The sequence below is a fragment of the Lontra canadensis genome, unplaced genomic scaffold, assembly GCF_010015895.1.
Source record: "Lontra canadensis isolate GAN:19392208 unplaced genomic scaffold, GSC_riverotter_1.0 scaffold43, whole genome shotgun sequence".
Taxonomy (NCBI): domain Eukaryota; kingdom Metazoa; phylum Chordata; class Mammalia; order Carnivora; family Mustelidae; genus Lontra; species Lontra canadensis.
The window spans coordinates 2,308,979-2,330,453 of NW_022631037.1; the positions used below are offsets into that span (position 1 = coordinate 2,308,979).

At 37.4% G+C, this 21,475-nt stretch overlaps 1 protein-coding gene across 4 annotated transcripts in view; it reads right to left on the reverse strand.

Annotated features, from left to right (window-relative positions):
* Positions 1-21,475, reverse strand: part of VMP1 (vacuole membrane protein 1) — a 137,697-nt gene that overhangs the window by 16,624 nt on the left and 99,598 nt on the right. For all 4 annotated transcript variants that reach the window (XM_032871901.1, XM_032871902.1, XM_032871903.1 and 1 more), the window contains 3 exons: positions 15,913-15,993; positions 12,140-12,256; positions 6,001-6,062 (listed from right to left, as the gene is read on the reverse strand). In XM_032871901.1, the coding sequence (XP_032727792.1) occupies positions 6,001-6,062; positions 12,140-12,256; positions 15,913-15,993 (260 nt within the window). The remainder of the gene's footprint in view (positions 1-6,000; positions 6,063-12,139; positions 12,257-15,912; positions 15,994-21,475) is intronic.

Genomic DNA, 21,475 nt, shown 5'->3' on the forward strand with positions numbered 1-21,475 from the left:
ATCTCATTATTTTAAATTTCAATTGTTGCTGACTTTTTGGTCTTGTCTTTTGATTTTTTTCACTACAATGGTAATTCACCACTCCCTTAATTGTGGGTATATAGTTTTTAATATCCTTCAAAAGGCTGTATTCCAAACTTTACTAGTTTAGTTTGATCAACTGCTAAACCATTTACAGTTTAATAGTGTAATGAGACAACAATCAAAGGATAATGTTATTAGAGCAAACTACAGGCACTATTTTCAGTTCAACTCAACAATGGGTCTAGGGAATCAATTTAACTATTCTCTTTTCTGAAATAGATTGCTAAACTATTATGATATGTAAAAATAAATTTATGTCTACTAAAAATTCATTCTCCTTGTTTAACTTAATTTTCAGTCTAGGCTTAGTGAGTCTATTTATTATCATTTGAACACTTGTATTTATTTATTTATTTTCAAGATTTTATCTATTTATTTGGCAGAGATCACAAGTAGGCAGAGAAGCAGGCGGGACGGGGGGTGGGGGGGGGAAGCAGGCTCCCTGTGGAGCAGAGAGCCCGATGTGGGGGCTCAATCCCAGGACTCTGGGATCATGACCTGAGCGGAAGGCAGAGGCTTAACCCACTGAGCCACCCAGGCGCCCCTGAACACTTGTATTTAAAAGCATTTCCTACTTCAAAATACAGGAAAACAAATCATGTCAAGCTCAACTGGAGAATATGATTAAAAGATAATGTTATTCCTGACAAATATGAAAAATATACTCACTGGTGTCTGGTAATAAAGAATTATTATCATCTGCTAAATCTGATTATTTATACCATTTAATACACTGTCTAGAAAAGAAATTGATGAGGTAATCCCTGTAGATAGCACTGGGGAAAAGATGAGGATATCAGGACATTCCAGTATCTATCTCCTGAAAACAATTTAAAAAATAAGACACCACCCATTTAATTCAATAAAAATTAGATTCTAGCAGGTCTTGAATATCTCAGAATGACTTTATGCAAAACCATCTTTAAGAAGGAAGAATCAGGGGCCCCTGGGTAGGCTCAGTTGGTTGTGTCTGCCTTTGGCTCAGGTCATGATCCCAAAATCCTGGGATTGAGCTCCACATCTGGCTCCCTGCTTACTGGGGAGTCTGCTTCTCCCTCTGCCCCTACTCTCACACATGCTCTCTCTCTCTCAAAATATAAAATCTTAAAAAAAAAGAAGGAAGAATCATTGGGGCACCTGGCCGGTTTAGTTGGGGGAGCATACAACTCTTGATCTTGGGGTTATGAGTTTAAGTCCCATGTTGGGTATAGAGATTACTTAAAAATAAAATCTTAAAAAAAAGAATGAATCACTGGATTTTTTTGAAAGGGTGTGCTAGATGAGATAACAAAAGGAAGAAACTACTGTTTTTGAAAACTGTTAAGGAGGGGCACCTGGGTGGCTCAGTGGTTTAAAGCCTCTGCCTTGGGCTTAGGTCATGATCCCAGGGTCCTGGGATCGAGCCCCGCATCGGGCTCTCTGCTCGGTGGGGAGCCTGCTTCCTCCAATCTCTCTCTCTGCCTACTTGTGATTTCTGTCTGTCAAGTAAATAAATAAAAAATCTTTAAAAAAGAAAAAAAAAGAAAACTGTTAAGAAATTCTAACCTTAAAATGTTGGCCTAAGATTATAAAAAACTATTTTATTTCTATCTACTGTAGATAAGTAATATAACTTTTCAGAAACTCCAAAGGCTGGGGAAACAGAAGATTCTGGGCTGTGAAATGATATGCTAATTTTTATTAGCCAGAGCTTTATTTGGACATCCTGTGTTCATTATATTCACTAGACACTTATCAAGCACCTGTTAGATGTCAATCAAGAAGCCAGGTGCTACAGAGACAGTAGTGAACAAAACTAGGCATGGCCTTGGCCAAAAAGAAGCTAACAGGTTAGTGAAAGTAGTTAGCAAAAAGATAATAATCATATACCCTCAAATATAAATGTAAAACACAACTGTCAATGCATGTAGTACATGTTGTTGTGAACAAACGTCCCTATTTTCTAGGGAAAAGAGGATATCTGATTTAGTCAGGGAAGGCATTTTGTTTTGTTTTGTTTTTTTAAAGATTTTATTTATTTATTTGACAGACAGAGATCACAAGCAGGCGGAGAGTCAGGCAGAGAGAGAGGAGGAAGCAGGCTCCCTGCCGAGCCAAGAGCCCAATGCGGGACTCGATCCCAGGACCCTGAGATTATGACCTGAGCAGAAGGAAGAGGCTCTAACCCACTGAGCCACCCAGGCATCCCGGGAAGGCATTTTGTTAATGTAATAGTTGAAATCTAAAGAATATTATCTAGGGTCGCCTGGGTGGCTCAGCTGGTTAATTGTCCAACTCTTAATCTCAGATCAGGGCTTGAATTCATGACCCTTGATTTCAGGGTCGTGAGTTCAAGCCCTGCATTGGGCTCCATGCTGGGAATGGAACCTACTTAGAATGAATGAATGAATGACATTATTTAGGTCAATGGTTCTCAGTGAGGTCGGTGGTGGTAGTGAAGGTATATGTGCATTAGGACATTTGGTAATGTCTGCAGACATTTCTGATTATCATGGCTGGGAGATACTACTACTATCTAGTGAGTAAGAGGACAGGTTGCAGTTGAATATCTTACAATGCACAGGACAGTCCCCATAACAAAGAATTAGTTGGCCTAAAATGTCAAAAGTACAAAGGTTAAGAAACCCTGAACTGGAGTGCTTGAGTGGTTCAGTTGGTTAAGCATCTGCCTTTGGCTCAGGTCATAATCTCAGGGTCCTGGGATTGAGCTGGCACTGGGCTCCCTGCTCAGCAGGGAGTCTGCTTCTTCTTCTCCCTCTACCCTTCCCCCTGCTTGTGCTCTCTCTCAAATAAATAAAATCTTTAAAAAAAGAAAGAAAGAAAGAAAGAAAGAAAGAAAGAAAGAAAGCAAGAGAAAGAAAGAAAGAAAGAAAGAAAGAAAGAAAGAAAGAAAGAAAGAAAGAAAGAAAGAAAGAAAGAAAAAGAAACCCTGAACTAAGCAAAGGAAAAACCACAAGCAAGTAAAGACCACTGATGGGAGACTCAAGAAAGGGAAATTATAGGGGATACATCATGCAAGGCTCTCTAGACCATGTTCAGGAGTTTTAGCTTTATTTAAGAAGGAAAAAACAATTTAAGGGTTTCAAGAAGATGAGGAGCTCGGGGATAAGGACAGTGGTCATGACATGCTCACATTAATACTTTTAAAGGTTACTAACTGCAGTATGGAGAACAGATGGGAAAGGAACGTAACTTGATGTGGGTAGAAATGATAGGTAGTTGCCTAATTTAACTTTTTAGAAATTCCAAAGGATGGTGACACAGAAGGTAGTAGTGGTGAATATGTATAAATTGCTGAAAAACTTACCCCTCCCCTTTTCTAAGATTAATTACTTTATTTTACAAAGAGAGAGAGAGAGAGAGAGAGAACGCCCGCATGCAAGCATGCATGCAATTGGGGGGAAAGGTGCAGTTGGAGAGAATCTTCAAGCAGACTTCCCGCTGAGCATGGAGTCCACTGAGAGGCTCCACCGCATGACCCAGGAGATCATGACTTGAACTGAAACCAAGAGTGAGATGCCCAATTGACTGAGTCACCAGGCACCCTGAAAAACTTCCTTTTATAAATGTTCAGCATAGGAACAGGAGAAGAGAACGTACAGTGTTACATCCACAGTCACCGCTGTAACTTGTGGGTTTGTACAGTGGTCAGCTCTAGGTCCTTCGGAATTCTAGAGATGGAATAATAACTCTAAAAACAGATGAAATGTCTTCTTTGTGTTTAGAAAATAAGGAACATGGCGCCTGGGTGGCTCAGAGGGTTGAGCCTCTGCCTTCGGCTCCGGTCATGATCTCAGGGTCCTGGGATCGAGTCCCACATCGGGCTCTCTGCTTGGCGGGGAGCCTGCTTCCTCCTCTCTCTCTGCCTGCCTCTCTGCCTACTTGTGATCTCTCTCTGTCAAATAAATAAATAAAATCTTAAAAAAAAAATTTAGAAAATAAGGAACAAGAATATTTCTTTCTGAATGTGATGTATGTTGACTTGTAAACCAATTTATTTGTAAGGATCCAAAGAACAAAAAACTGGAATAATTAAATTCTAATGGACAAGCTATAATCCACATTTATAATCAGAAGCTTAGGAGGTAATAAAACCAATAATTGGCCCCACTGAGTTCATTCTCAAGAACACATTTTTCATCAATTATTACATTAAAACCATAATAGAAAATATTGAACCCTATTTTATTATAAAACATATATAAAAGAGTATAAATATATAATGTATGGTTTAAAGAATCATAAAATTAGAGGAACCTGGATGGCTCAGCCTGTAGAGCATGTGACTCGATCTCAGGGTTCTGAAATAGGGCCCCACATCAGGCTCCCTGCTTGGTGGAAAATCTGCTTCTCCCTCTCCCTCTGCTGCTCCCTCTGCTTGTGCTCTCTCGCTCATGCTCTCTCTCTCAAATAAATACACTAAATCTTAAAAAATAATAATAATAAGACTAATACTCATGAACTCACCTCCAAATGACAATTTTTTTAAAACAGCAAAAATTCTTCTAAGCGTTTTGTTTTATAAATGGCTTTTAAGAAGGTACACTAGGGGTACCTTCTACCATCAGGCAATGAAGCTTTTTTTAATTTTTAATTTTTTTAGTTTTAAGTAATCCCTATATCTAACGTGTGGCTCGAACTCACAACCCCAACATCAAGAGTCACATGCTCTACAGACTGAGGCAGTCAGGCACCCTTGGGCAGTTAAATTATTAAATGAAAAGAAAAGCTTTCACCTGTAAACACTGAATAAAAAACAAAAATGCATAAAAAAGTTTCATTATCTGATAGTATTCCCATTCTAGTTGTTAATTAACTTGATTAACCCAACAAAGAGGGGCTCCTGGGTGGCTCAGTGGGTTGGGGCTCTGCCTTTGGTTTGGGTTGTGGTCTCGGGGTCCTGGAATCAAGTCCCCCATCGGGCTCTCTGCTCAGCAGGGAGCCTGCTTCCCCACCCCTCTCTCTCTGCCTGCCTCTCTGCCTACTTGTGATCTCTGCCAAATAAATAAATAAAATCTTTAAAAAAACACAACCCAACAGAGTCTTTCTTTACTATTTTATCAAAGTCCACTCCACAAATTTGTGACATTATCATTTGAAGCATAAGTTAAAACTGATCTTACTTCTATAAACACAAAAATAAAAGCTATGGAAAGTCTAGCCTTTTAAAATGGCCCGATTTTTCTCTAGTGAAGTAACAGGTTCATAAGTGACATATTTTGTAATATTATATACCATCTTATCATGACTTCTTTAATGAAATATTAATATTTTATGTAAGATTTGTATTTTAATTAAATGCAACTGTGCATCTGACAACCAATTTTAGCTAAAATCACAACATTGTAGTAAAGCACCATTAAACTGTAATAATACACAGATGTCTTTTACATAAAGAGAATTTATTTCTTTGGTGGATCAACAGTCTTAAACTCCAAAACTTTTAAATTTTTTTTTATTTTTTATTTTTTTTTAAGATTTTATTTATTTATTTGACAAACAGAGATCACAAGCAGGCAGAGAGGCAGGCAGAGAGGGAGGGAGGAGGAAGCAGGCTTCCCACCGAGCAGAGAGCCCGATCCTAGGACCCTGAGATCATGACCTGAGCCGAAGGCAGAGGCTTTAATCAATCCACTGAGCCACCCAGGCGCCCCCCCCAAAGCTTTTTTTTAAATCAAGAATTATATGACTTTAAAATTAAAATTTAATTAAAAATCTAAAATTAAGGATTATCTGAACTTCACCTTTCTCAGCTGTAGGGTAAGAAAGTCTTCAATTTAACTAATAGGGCAAAAGATTTTTCCTTCTCAAAAAATAAAAAGGTATTAGAAAAATTCTGTCCCAATAAAATCTTTTATATTTTTTTTTCTATTTGAACAGTGATGACATTAATATTAATCCCAAAGAATTACTCACCCAATGAAAGCCACCATCTGCTCCACTATGTGTTTGCTGAATGTTATTATAACGAAGATTTTCTGTAGAGAAAATACCAGTTAAAATAAGTATTTCTGTTATCAGAAAAAAAAAAAACCCTCAATATAAATTCATAATTCTGGTAAGAGTTTAAAGAGGCGAGCTGCTGCCCCAATTACAATTTTTTAAAGTTATTAAAAAAAAAATACTAAAAACACCACTTGCCTAACAAATGCTACCTACTTTGTATTTTAAATATGTTTTTCCTTAAGCACAGCTCTAGTCTTACAGGATACGTGACCACGTCTGAGAGAAAAATGTGAGTCATGAAACCCAAGGCTGAGTGAACATTCCACATGTATGTGTATCTTAGAATGGAGCACACAAACTGAAGTCATGGGTTCCCATATAGCCCCCACTACTGAAATTAACGCTGATCAGCCTAAGGACATGGGTCTGGACTAAATCTAATCCAGAGGATCCTGAAAAGCTTGTACATCCTTTATAGAAAGTTTGTTGAAGTTAACATTAAAGTTCCATTCTTAGATCCTGGGTGATCTTGGACTTTTAGACTTACTGTACAAGCAAAAACATTAAGAGGTTATTGAGAATCTTTATCAGACCTGGATCATTTTCAGTCTGGTGTTACTGAGGTAGTCTCCATTAATTAAAGATGCTGATACCTTACCTTTTAAATAAAGATGCCTTTAGTGCTAAAAGGTAGCAAATATCTTCAACTCAGTTGAAAATGTTCAAAATAATATAAGGCATTCTTACGGATTTTCAGGGAATATGAAATGGAAAGGACACTTCTTCAATGTCTTGAAGAATTTTTTTTTTTTTAAAGATTTTACTTATTTGAGAGAGAGAGAGAGAGAGAGAGAGAGAACAGGAGTGGGCAGAGGGAGAGAGAGAAACAGACTTCCCGCCCTGAGCAGGCAGTCCTATGCAGGACCCAATCCCAAGATCCTGAGACCATGACCAGAGCCAAAGCAGATGCTCAAATGACTGAGCCACTCAGGCACTCGGCCCTGAATTAATTAATTAATTAAGAATCATTTATTTAATTAAGAATAATTAAGAATTAATTAATTAATTTAAAAAAGATTTTATTTATTTATTTGAGAGAGAGCAGAGTGAGAGAGAAAGAGACCATGAGTTTGGGTGAGGGGCAGAGGGAGAAGGACAAGCAGAGTCCCCGCTGAGCAGGGAGCCTGACAAAGGCTCAAGATCATGAGCCAAGACAAAAGCAGCTGCTTAACTGACTGAGCCACCCAGCCACCCTGTGCCCTGAAGAAATTTATAAATCTTTTTCTTTTTTTAAAAAATATTTTATTTATATATATGACAGAGAGAGAGAGCGCACACAAGCAAGGGGAGCAGCAGGCAGAGGGAGAAGGAGAAGCAGGTTCCTCACTTAGCAGGGAGCCCAATGTGGGGCTCGATCCCAGGACCTGGGGATCATGACCCGAGTCGAATGAAGAGGCCTAACCCACTGAGCCACCAAGGCGCCCCAGTAAGTTTCTTAAAAAAAAAATGAGGGGTGCCTGGGTGGCTCAGTGGGTTAAAGCCTCTGCCTTCGGCTCAGGTCATGATCCCAGGGTTCTGGGATTGAGCCCCACATCGGGCTCTCTGCTCAGCAGGGAGCCTGCTTCCTCCTCTCTCTCTGCCTGCCTCTCTGCCTACTTGTGATCTCTGTCAAATAAATAAATAAAACCTTAAAAAGAAAGAGAACTATACATGACATTAGTAGTAAAAATGTATTCTACGAGTTCAGAGAAAGGAAATGTCATATATAAGTACGAATAATTAGAGATTCAAGGTGATATTAAAGTTTAGCTCTTAAGGACTGATAATAACTCTCTTATCAAATATGAGTAATTCTAGATTCTCTCCAAATTTCTGATGATGCCTGCTGACATTTTTGTTATTGTTTGTCAAATAATAACTTGAGCCTATGCAAACAAAAGGGAGGGAAGAGAAATAAATGATAGACTTCTTTTTATCTACCCATCATGAATCTCAGAAAAGTAGCTAAATTAGACTAAAACATATTATTTCAGATATGGGACTAATAAGGCAATGACATTTTCTTAAGAAATGTCCTAGCGTTAACAGAGATATTGGCAGCCGCGTAGCTGGATCTATGTAAGGAAGTAAGACTAAAAAGAAAAGTTCAGTCTTTTTTGGTGTTTGTTTATGGGATTTTTTTTTTTAATTTTATTTATTTATTTTAGAGAGAGAGCTGGGGGAGCAGTAGAAGCAGGACACACAGATTCTGTGCAGAGTGTGGAGCCTGAACTGGGGCTCAACCCCATGACCCTGAGATTATGACCTGAGCCAAGAGGCAATTAAGCCACCCAGGTGTCCCTGTTTATGTATCTATTGATTTTAAAAAGATACTACCTATCTCATGAAAAAAGTAAGCACATGTCAAAAAGAGCTACAAGATGGATGATGATTTCATAACAGTGTTATATAAATGATGTATAAAGATTATGAAACTAACAAGACAATTATTACAGATCATTTAGGGAGAAAAAGCATTACTATATGGGGGTCCTTCTAGTTTCCATAAAAGCCAGTTATTGGAGCTATAAATCTTTCACTAAGAATTAGAGCTAAGAGTTTTGCCTCTCAGTGATTTCACCACCATGAGTTTTCCCTACCATCATTTCCTAACATTGAAAATAAGCCAATGCCCAGATAATTGCATAATTCCATTGCCTGAAAACAAAACAAGACTTTCTTTTTATATGTAACAGCTGAAAATTCACTGTGCTGGGCAAGACATAAATGTGCCAGATATTTAAGAACTTATGTCTCATCTCATTCAGGCTAGAGGTTTGAGTGGGGATTCTACCAAATAAACAAAAACATCCATCACCAAACAGCCCACTTAACCATGAGGGGGTGGGGGGAAGATATGGGTGCAGGGAACTAACAGTGCCAGAATGAACAAAGAAGAAACTATCTATAAAAGAAAGTCCTTCGATGGAACAAAAAATCTTAAATTCATTTGTTAAAAATTTACTGGATGAGGCAGGGTGCCTGGGTGGCTCAGTCAGTTGAGCATCTAACTCTCGGTTTTGGCTCGGATCATGATCTCAGGATTGTGGGATCAAGCACTGTGTGGGGCCCTATACTCAGCACGAAGTCTGCTTGAGATTCTCTCTTCCCTTCTCCCTCTTCCCTTTCCCCAGCTCACACTTGCTCTCTCTTTCAAAAAAATAAAATCTTAAAAAAAAAACACCCAAATTTACTGAGTGGGGCACCTTGGATGGCTCAGCTGGTAGAGCGTGTGACTCCTCAGGGCTGTGAGTTTGAGACCCATGTTGAATGTACAGATCATTTAAATTTACTGAATGTCTACTACATGCCAGATGATATTCTAGGCACTAGAATACTCAGTGAGTCAAAGACTAAATTCTCCACCTTCATGGAGCTTATATTTCTGTGTATGTGTCTGTGGTGGAAAGATAAAGAGGCAATAAACAATGTACATGGTATATAAGTTATAGGATTATGTAAAGTATTGAGTATAAATGTACTGAGTTTGGAAATCCCAATCTAACATTATTAGGTGGGCTAATCTGAAATTTTTAGGGGAGGTTTAACAAGTAGCAAGATACGAATAAAAATAGTATTTTGGCTGTTTACTTTAGGCTGGAAAAAAAAAAGGGAAAAGAACCAGAAGATGGGTTTACTATTAGATGACAGAAAAATCTGTGTGTGGTTTCCTTCTGATTACTTCAGAAACAGTTAAAACATTTATATTAAGCACTACGATTGCCTACCCAAAGAATGAGAAATGTTTGTCACCCTGAGCTACATCTGGATGTACATCAAGTGACATGCCTTTAGAAACTATGTCTCCATGGTAAAATGGAACAGAAAACATATCCCATGGTCTCAGTTTAGTGAAGGAATGCAGATTCTCTGCTTTCAGAAATAGAAAGATTTTGGCTTTCTTTTTTTCGTTCCACACAGATACAGGGTATAGCTTTAAATTTATAGAGTTTGGTTTCAATTCCAGGGCTTTAGCCATGTATTTTATCTTCTCTAACACTCAATTCCCATACGTATGAAATATGGATAATAACTATCTCACGCGATTGTTCTGAGATGACCAATGCACACTGCCTGGCACAGGTCCTGATAAACAGCAGGCTTTAAACAGGTCAGTTTCCTTAATCACATAAATAATTTATAGTTTAGAAGGCAATGCAAAAGAATGGAAAGAACACTGAACTTAAAGCCAGAAGACATGGGTTCAAATTCCAGCTGTTACTTACTTTACTTGTTAACCTTCTAAGTGTGACAATTCTAAAACAGAGTAGTCATTTTTCTATCCGAGGATTATAATAAAATCAACTCACAAACACTAAGTGCTTTAAAATGTGAAGTACCATATAAAAAAGTTAAACATTATCATAACTTGAGGGGCGCCTAGGTGGCTCAGTGGGTTAAAGCTTCTGCCTTCAGCTCAGGTCATGATCTCAGGGTCCTGGGATCGAGACCCGCCTCAGGCTCTCTGCTCAGCAAGGAGCCTGCTTCCTCCTCTCTCTCTGCCTGCCTCTCTGCCTGCTTGTGATCTCTCTCTGTCAAATAAATAAATAAAATCTTAAAAAAAAAAAATAAAGTACTTTTAATATTCCATAATGAAAAAATCTGATAAGTTGCATGACCTATCACTACAGAATACTCCTAGCATAATAAATTTTACTAAATTCATACAGAAAGTTACTACACAAAGCTGGGTACATAAAGCTTATGGATTCTCAGAGAAGTTGCTATTATAAAGGGAATTAAAATAATCTGTTATTGTTTCTTAGGTATTAATACTTTCAAGGGAAATTTTTTTATTTTTAAAAAATAAAATATTAGCTGCCTTCTTCCCCAGAAAGAACTGAAAAGATCAAAGAAAAAAATTATCTTCTGTTATACTGCAAAATAATCTACTACTCCCATAGTATTTTATTGTTTGAAAAATCCTAATATGGTATTATAATGTTTACCAAAGTGAATAGCATTCCAACATTAAAAAACTAATTTCATTGAACAATATACTTAATATAAGTGAGAGAAAATATATTCCTTGAAGGAGTAATGCCCTTGGAATACTGAGTGATTATCATGGAGCTCACTAAACTCATCCCAAATGCCAATGTAACATTAGAAACTGGGCATGTAAAAGCAGCTCAAGTTTTCCTGTCTCATTCTTCCCTAAGAACTAAAGGTAGAGAGGTGTTAAGAAGAAACCTGGGACAAAGGGCTTTTAATTTTGAAGAAATCATACCAGGGCAGATATTACTCACTGCTCTCGCCTTTCATTTGGTGAATGCCTCTGTGTTGCAAACCTCACTGGTTAAGAAATTCTATTCAGGTTAATTTTGTTTTCTTCTAGTGAGATTTGCCCTTTTAAAAGGAAACAATTCGTATCATAGTTCTAGAAACACCTATTCATTTCCCTTCATTCTCTCTCCTCTATTCATATATATACATACCTCTATCCTAGGGCTTTTGTTAAGACTGGCTTTGAACAATAGCAGATTCTCACTTCTCTAACCACAACCCACAGCTCTTCAACTCATCAGAGACCCCTTTCTTCCCCATTCTCTCCCACACTAATATCTGGCTGGTTTTCTGTAAAGGACATTGATGCCTTGAGAGGAAGTATTATTGGGGGGTATGAAAGAAAAGTAGAATTAGTGAAAGGCCATTTTCTCTCAGCTCATGGTCAGTAAAAATGTGAAATTTTTAGACTATGTATGTGAAAATGACATGCATTTTCCTATACAGGAACACTATTTTTGGTTGGTAATAGTCTTGGATGAACAGTTTCACAAGGCAAAAAGTGAAATAAAGAAAGACAGGAAAGGAGGCAGGAAAAAGAAGGAAAGAAAGAAAACAAGAAGAAAAGTCTTAAAGGGTCACAATTTTCTAGTAGGCACAGGAAAAATTTGTACCAAATTCACTAACTTCCAAATGACATGGTTAAATACCACAGTAAGTTACCAACCAAAAGAAGCAAAACCAAAATATTAACAATTCATACTGGAATGAGCAAAGAAATTAAGTTTTAATGCCTTTTAATGGGCTCATCATCATTAGGCAGTGAATCAAAGGGTATAATTACCTGGATATGCATCTTAATTATTGCTTTTCCAATCAGAGTTGCACCAAAGAAAGTCCAAAAAGGTACAAGAAAGTGTCCACATGTTATTCCAGCCAGATCAAATAAAGGATTTGGAATCTATTTAAGAAAAAAAGTTAAAATATATAATGCAAGGAACAGATTAATCTTACGACTTACAGGTATGGGGAATCATGCTTTAAGCCTTGCTTTCACTGCAAAGACAAGTATAGGTTCCCTCATCACTAGGTTGTTCAGAAGGTTAGGCAAGTATTCTAATGTTTCTTTAAGCTGGGTCTCATATTCATTTCAGGCTGCTGTTCAAAGCAAACCCAGCTGTCCTTTTGCTTTTATTATTTATAGCTAACACCCCATATATTTTTTTTCTTTTAATCACATTAGAATTGGATAAAACCAATGGACCTGCAGGAATTTAATACCTTTCAGCACATTGCCATTTGGTAGCTCTGTCTAAGGTGAGGTATAAATGAAGAAAAAGCTTATTTCAGTAGTTACTAGGGCTCTAAAATCTTCAGCTTGAAATAAGAATATTATCTAGAAAGTACTACATCTTTACAGCAAACATTCTTATAAAAGTCACAAATACATTTATGTGGAAATGTGCTTTTATTCCTCAACATAAATATTCATAATTTGTATATTGCACATACAAACCTCATCATTTGTAGGACAGCCCAAGGCTGTGGGACTGTGTAATATATTTTAAAAAGAAAATCAAGTGTGGAAATATGAGCACATAGATTCAGATGTTTTGAATACTCCGTCCCAGACAAAGAAATGATTCAAAACAAATACCTTTTCCAAACATTCCCACATTTCAAGAATGCTGAAATACAATTTCATGTAAAAATGCAAAGAAACCACAAGCTGCTTTTGAGCACTTCATCTATTTTTCTCCCATAGAAGCACTCTGTCCTTGTGGCAGTTGGCAGAACCATTCAGAAGCCAATTAATTTATATAATTTCATTTTTGAAATTTCAAAGAAAAGCCCAGTTGTTTAAAAGATATTTGTCACATATGTTCTTTTAAAAATAAGTCCATGACTAAATTAGAATTCAAATATTCTTTTGTTCATAACACTTGGATTCAATAACTCAGTTTTGTTTTTCCCATCCAAATTCAAATGTTTTATGCAATTTCATCTGTCTTATAATCATGTTAATAACAATACCATTTGTACAACTTTACATCAATCATTTCTTATACTTTCTCATGTGACCTTCATAACTCCATGATTATAATTTTAATTGTTTTGCTATATTATCAGGCTCTACCTCATGTTGAAATAGAAATTAATCTAAAGTATACAAGAGGTAAAGCAGAGAAGATTAAAAATTAGAATTTGCTAAACATGTTGGACACCTCAGCGTATGCTATATATCCTCAGAAGAGCATATATAATCAGTGAATTTATTGTTTCATGTGCATGTTATCAATTCTTGTTTTTCAACTCCTGGCTAAATACACAGAAAGGAAGACTGGGATTAAATGAACTAAGTAGCTTTGAAATTTTCCCTCAACTAGGAGTTTTATTTATCTTAGTTCGAATGTTAACAAAATAATTAATAAACTTAAATGAAGTATATATGCTTTCAACACTTTAAGATAAGTATCAAAAATTTTCTAGAAAAAAGTTCCTAGAAGGCCAAACTGATCTATCAATTTGACTATTCCTAGTCAAATATAAAGAAGACTGACTAGTATAGAAAGTGGATTTTCAGAAGGGAGGACACATGGATAGACGAGTACCAAAGAATACATACTATTTTGTTTTAATAAACTGAAGGTACTCTGTGTTTTCCCCACAAATAATGAAAGCTAATTTTTCTTGAATGCTTTGACTTGTTCAGTACTTTTCTAAAATTTCTACATTGTCAACTTATTACATTGTCAACTTATTTAATCTCAAAATAATGCTATATGGTACCATTACACTCACTTTACAGAAAAGTGAGACAAACAGGTTTGACAATTTATTCAGGATAGCAGGATTTCAGCAGCAGAGCAGGATTTGAATTCAGGCAATACGGCTGTCATGCTTGTTCACTTAGCTTCTAAAGTAAGGACATTATTATCCATTAGGCCTCTCAGCTTAATCCCATTCTGTTGACTTCCACGGCACTTTCTACTTATCCTTGTATTTCAACGGTCTTCCTCACTGGACTTCAGCATCCTTGAGAAGGGAATATCTTTCATCTCTTTATGCCTAACACTCCGTGACTGAATCAAAGCTGATGAATAACAATAAAAAATGGAGGAACATTTTATGTTCTAAGCACTGTGTTAGTTCACATACATTTTCTTAAATCCTCACATCAGCCTTTACAATGAGTGTCTTATTGCCCCATTTTAAAAATTAGAAAATCAGGGTTCAAAGAGAGTAACCTGACTAGGTTATGTAGTTAATAAGAGGCAAAACTGGTTTAGGAATGCCGAAACCAATTCTCTTTCTACTATATCACACTACAAATAATCTTAACTTATGAATTGCTCAAATAGTTGAGGTCAATATTATGATAAAATATTAAACATTAAAAAGAAAACTTAGAATACAAAAATTTCTAAAATTGCCAGGGTCAAAGGCACATGTATATTTTACAGTATATCTAAAAGGTTCACATCCATTAGAAATTTTGGCACCGGGGGCGCCTGGGTGGCTCAGTGGGTTAAGCCTCTGCCTTCAGCTTAGGTCATGATCTCAGGGTCCTGGGATTGAGTCCCACATCGGGCTCTCTGCTCGGCAGGGAGCCTGCTTCCTCCTCTCTCTCTGTCTGCCTCTCTGCCTACTTGTGATCTCTGTCTGTCAAATAAATAAATAAAATCTTAAAAAAAAAAAAAGGAAATTTTGGCACCAGTTGTCTTCTTTTCTGGCCATTTGCTTTGCTAAGGCAGGAGTACTCAAAGATTTATTCATATTCTAGTACATAATGGATAAAGGAGTTGTATGTCAGTAGACAATAATTTTGTGAATTATACTTACAGTTGCAGTTTTCATCATATCAACTAGATGCACCTAGTTATACTGGCGAAATCCACCACTGAAGTGCCAAAAATTATACACAGGCTACCAAAGAAAACTCTGTTCAAAATGTTCCATTTCAAATATAAATGTTTCTATTATGTTAGAAAAGGACCAGGATAAAAACCAACTCATCAAGAAATGTCAATTTTACAAATCTGCAATTTGAGACATTAACTACATTTTTGACGTAAGTGGCTTTTTAGTTCACTGTAGCCAAAGATGCACTTAACTTTGCCCGAGAGGTTTGATTACTTTGATAATTGTAAATATCCCTTGAGACAGGTTTCATATGAATTCTTCCTTATAATTAATGCTTGAAACTCTGGAAAAAGCCTACCTATCTATAACTCTGGAAGGAATGAAGTCATCTTATTTGGTTAAATGCACGTCATTTTATAAGTTCTTCATGGAAAGGACGAATTTTATCTTTCTTTTTTTAAATCTTTTTTATTCTTACTGAAACAAGCTATTTAGGTCCAAAGTCATCAATGGCAAGATGAAATGTTTAAAAAGTCAGTAAACAAGGTATGAACCTATCCAACAGAAACAGCTCATTTGATGAGTGAGATGAATGATTAATAAAGTTACATACTCATTAAAAGTGATAACATTTTTGTTCACTCAAGTGTGTTATCTTTATTTTTCTAAGTGTGCTATCTTTAAAAACAAATTGGATCAAAATATAAATCTACCATTTATTAGAATTTTTCACTTTTAATACAATTCACTTACTGAAGCACAGGCCAAAATTCCAAAAAATCCAACTTTCTGTACTAGGTTTTGAACTGCCAGTTTAGCCCGGGAAGCAAAGTCCTGTATAAAAGGAGGATAATCAAAACATTAATGAAAAGTGTAAGAAAGAATGAAAGATGGCTCTTTATAGAGTTTATAATTTTAAATATCTCACAACCTGATTCACTTATTCATTGCTTTTGACAAATGATTTAAAAAAATCACAAAAGGTTGCACTAGAAAATACGCAAATATAATCTTTTTTTTTTTTTAAGATTTTATTTATTTATTTGACAGAGAGAGAGAGACCGCAAGAGAGGGGACACAAGAACAGGGAGTGGGAGAGAGAGAAGCAGACTTCCTGCAGAGCAGGGAGCCCAATGCAGGGGCTTGATCTCAGGACTCTGGGATCATGACCTGAGCTGAAGGCAGATGCTTAACAACTAAGCTACCCAGGCACCCCACAAATAAAATCTTGATAAAATAATTATACCCTAAAGATAAACTTTCACCACAATTCAAGAATAAGCCAAAACATTGTTACTTTATTTTTCGTATTATCTCTCCATTATCTAGGGATGAACAAAATGTTATAAACTAACTATGAACCAACACATTCTTTTTTTTTTTTTTTTTTTTTAAAGTAGGCTTCCACCCAGGATGGAGCCCAGTGTGGGGCTTGAATTCACAACCCTGAGATCAAGACTTGAGTGGAGCTCAAGAGTCAGACACTCAACAGAACGAGCCACGCAGATGCCCCAAACCAATTCATTCTTTTGGAAATACTGACCTACCACATTTGTCTCTTTTTCTTTCCTTCTACTACTTGCCAGACTTACTCCCTGATTAATAACAGGGTCGAAAATCATAGAATTTTTCAAGACAGTCAATGAAGACACCTCTGCTGATCACCAGTCAGAAGATGAAAAAAATAGTTATGTGGCAATAACTGAATAAGCATTTATTACCCCCCAAAGCAAAATGACATCTTACATTTCACAGCTTGTGCTAGTGTCATGAAATATTTTCAGAAACATTTTACTCAAGCCTTTCAATAATCCTGCATTATAACAGAGCAGATCCTTTAGACTCTGAAATCAGTGCTCTTTTTATCTTACTATGCTATCTTCCATGCTGAAACAGGCATTTGGCTGGCTAGCATATTTTCATGATTTTCTTTTTCCTGCATGTTGATGCTACAAATATACCTCCCCCCTTAAAAGTGGCGCTCTGGGGATGCCTGGCTGGCTCAGTTGGTAGAGCATGGGACTCTGGACTTCAAGGAGGTGAGTTTAAGCCCCATGTTGGGCATTGAGCTTACTAAAAACAAACATAACAAAACAAAACACAAACTCCCTCCAACTTACTTGGTTGGTGAGAAAAGTGGTGAGGATGGTGAGAAAATTAAAGGAATTAAACCAATAAGGTATATTTTAAAAGATATTAACAGTTAAGATAACTGTTAAACACTTTCAAGTTCAAATATATCAGCTTTCAAAGTCAATCATTAACTAAATTTTATAATGCTGTTTTGTAATTTAACAATTTATTTCCAAAGAGAGAATTTTTCTTTTTGGGATGTCTTCCTTTTTCAGTAAGTCAACTATATCAGATTTTATATATATATATAATATTTTAACGTAAGCTCTACACTGAATGTGGGCTTGAACTCACAACTTTGAGATCAAGAGTCACATGCTCTACCAACTGAGACAGCCAGGTGCCCCCAATATTTAATATTTTTAAACAAACTGAACTACTGCAGCAGAGAGAAGTTTCTATTTTTATTCAGATTTTTTAAAAAAGATTTTATTTATTCATCTGACAGAGAAAAATACAGCGAGAGAGGGAACACAAGCAGGGGGAGTGAGAGAGAAAGAGAAGCAGGCTTCCTGCTGAGCAGGGAGCCCGATGCAGGGCTCGATCCCAAGACCCTGAGATCATGACTTGAGCTGAAGTTAGAGGTTTACCCCACTGAGCTACCCAGGCGCCCATATTGGTTTCTGGAGTAGAATTCAGTGATTCATCACTTACATACAACACCCAGGGCTCATCACAACAAGTGCCCTCCTCCTTAATACCCATCACCCATCTAGCCCACCCCCCACCCACCTCCCTCCATGAACCCTTAGTTTTTCCTCTATTGTTAAAAGTCTCCTATGGTTTCTTTCCCTCTTTTTTTTTTTTTTTTTTAGGACTTTATTTATTTGACAGAGAGGGACACAGCAAGAGAGCGAACACAAGCAGGGCAAGGGGGAGAGGGAGAAGCAGGCTTCGGGGCTAAGCAGGGAGCCAGATGCAGGGCTCAGTCCCAGGACACTGGGATCATGACCTGAGCCGAAGGCAGGTGCTTAACCAACTAAGCCACCCAGGTGCCCCTCCTTCTCTCCTTTTTTTCTTTTCCCCCTTCCCATATGTTTGTCTGTTCTCTTTTTTCAATTCAACATATGAATGAGATCATATGCTATTTGTCTTTCTCTGACTGACTTATTTCACTTGGCATAATACACTCTAGCTCCACCCATGTTATTACAAATGACAAGATTTCTTTTCTTTTTTTTTTTTTTGATGGCTGAGTAATATTCCCACTGTGTGTGTTTGTGTGTGTGTGTGTACACACACTACATCTTTATCCATTTATCAGTTGATGGCCATTTGGGATCTCTCCATGGTATGGCTATTGTTGATAATGCTGCTATAAACATTGTGGTGCGTATACCCCTTCAAATCTGTATTTTTGTATCCTTTGGATAAATACCTAGTGCAATTGCAGGAGTGCAGGGCAGATCTATTTTTAACTTTCTGAGGAATCTCCATACTGTTTTCTCAAGTGGCTGCACCAGTTTACCTGCCCACAAATAGTGCAAGAGGGTTCCCCTTTCTCTGCATCCTTGCCAACACTTGTTGTTTCTTTTAATCTTATTGATTTGAAAACTAATACATAATGACACCAATTTTCCTATATAACTTGTTTTAAAACAAATTATATTTCCATTCATTTTTAATAATTTACACAATCAATTCCCCAAGTCATTAAACTATAATTCACTAGAAGCACTAAATAAAAATTGGTAAGCCATAATGAAGATATATTTTGAGTTTTAAAAATATCAAACAAGGGTGCCTGGGTGGCTCAGTGGGTTAAGCGTCTGCCTTCGGCTCAGGTCAGGATCTCAGGGTCCTGGAATCGAGTCCTGCATCGGGCTCTCTGCTCCGCAGGGAGCCCACTTCCTCCTTTCTCTCTCTGCTTGCCTGTCTGCCTACCTGTGATCTCTCTCTGTCAAATAAATAAATAAAATCTTAAAAATATATATATATATATATCAAACAATACTATTAGAGTATAAGCGAGTTATGAAATTTTAACAATATAGCCCAAGATTTAAAAATATGAATTCAGAAAAATGTCTTCCTTTACAACCCTTGGTATCTTCATAGCAAATCCATTTTTTATGAGTGGTAAGATGGCACTCAACTGTTAAGAAAAAGTGAAACGGGCACCTCAGTGGCTCAGTCAGTTAAGCGTCTGTCGTTGGCTCAGGTCATGATTCTGGGGTCTTAGAATTGAGCCCCATGTCAGGCTCTCTTGTCAATGGGAACCTGCTTCTCCCTCTCCGTCCCTCTCCCTACTGCTCCCCCTGCTTGTACTCTCTCTCTCCATCAAATACGTAAGGGAATCTTTAAAAAAAAAAAAAAAAAAGACAAAAAAAGTCTATATAAATTTTATTTTAAAGATAACACACTTTTTATGTCCCAAGTTGGACAAATGTGGGACTACTTTTCCTTTTTTTTTTTTTAAAGATTTTATTTATTTATTCGAGAGAGAGAGAGAGAATGAGAGAGAGCATGAGAGCAGGGAGGGTCAGAGGGAGAAGCAGACTCCCTGCTGAGCAGGGAGCCTGATGCAAGATTTGATCCTGGGATCAAATTTGATCCTGGATTTGATCCAGGATCATGACCTGAGCCTGTTACGTCCCCCAGTAATAGGTCCGTGATCAAAGGCGCGAGACTGATATAAAGTGAAAGTCAAGCAAAGCTTTATTTCGCACCAAGCCTCGAGAATCAAACTGACCGGTCAGGGCCGTCTCTTAACAAAGAGGCGACCCCTCCCTGCCTTATAGACTAACTTTTATAGAGCAAAGGCCATGTGGTTGGGCCTGGCCACACACAGGTGACCAATGAGATTGTAACACACAGAGAAAGCTGCACAGTCATGCTAGGTCACACACGGGTAGCCAATTGAATTACAATTTACCCTAGTAGATACTTGAACTAGCCTATCACCTTGGTCAGAATTGGTGCCCAAAGGCAGGACCCACACTGCTTGGTAGCTAGGGAGACAGTATGCACGCCCCACGGATTGGAGGTCTCCACCTGGCCTGACCCGCCCTTGTATTTGGGCTTTGTTACCTGGGACTGGTTTCCTGGACTTGCTTTTAAGTAAGTTCCCTGAGGTGGGGGCAGGGTCAGCTTTAGGCCTTACAAGCCTAAGGCAGTCACTTAACCAACTGAGCCAGCCAGCCACCCCTGGGAACACTTTTCTATCATACCATTTATATAGTCCTCATTATATAAAATTACAGCAAAAAAACTAATTTTCTTTTTACATAAAATTGTGTAGAAAAGATCAGTGAAGTGTTTTATTTAAAGTTTGGTGTCCTGTTTTATCTTAATTTAATGGTTTTAGAATCTTTTTTTTTTTAAAGGTTTTATTTATTTGTCAGAGAGACACAGAGAGAGTACAAGCAGCGGGGTGGCGGGGGTGGCAGGCAGAACAAGAAGCAGGCTCCCTCTGAGCAAGTAGCTGGATGCAGGACCCTGGGATCATGACCTGAGGTGAAGGCAGATGCTTAAAGGACTGAGCCACCCAGGCATTCCTAAAGGCTTTAGAATTTTATATTTATTTAAACCAAGTTACTATGATAGTGCCATCATTTTAAACTGATTTTTCCCCTATCCCCTATTATAATGATACATACACATGCACACACTTTTTTTTTTTTTTTTTTTTACTTTTTTAAAAAAAGTAAGTTCTAGGGGCACCTGGGTGGCTTAATCATTAAACATCTGCCTTTGGCTCAGGTCATGATACCAAGATCCTGGGATCCAGCCCTGCCCTGGGCTCTCTGCTCAGTGGGGAGCATGCTTCTCCCTCTCCCCCTGCTTGTGCTCTCCTTCTCTCTGTCAAATGAATAAATAAAATCTTTAAAAAAAAAAAAATAAAGTAAGTGCTATGCCCATTGTGGGACTGAACTCATGACCCTGACATCAAGTCATATACTCTACTAACCGAGCCCCATCCAGGCACCCCCATACAAACGCATTTAAATTGGGAAAGACCATACCAACTGGTTTATATAAAGAAAAAATGATTGGGGCGCCTGGCTGGTTCAGTCGGTAGGGCATGCAACTCTTGATCCTGGGGTTGTAAATTCGAGCCCCATGTTGGGAGTAGAGATTACTTAAAAAAAAAAAAAAAAAAACTTTAAAAAAAAAGAGAAAGGAAGAAAGATTAAACATTATACAGATGATCTAATATACAAAACAATGAAAATATTTAAAC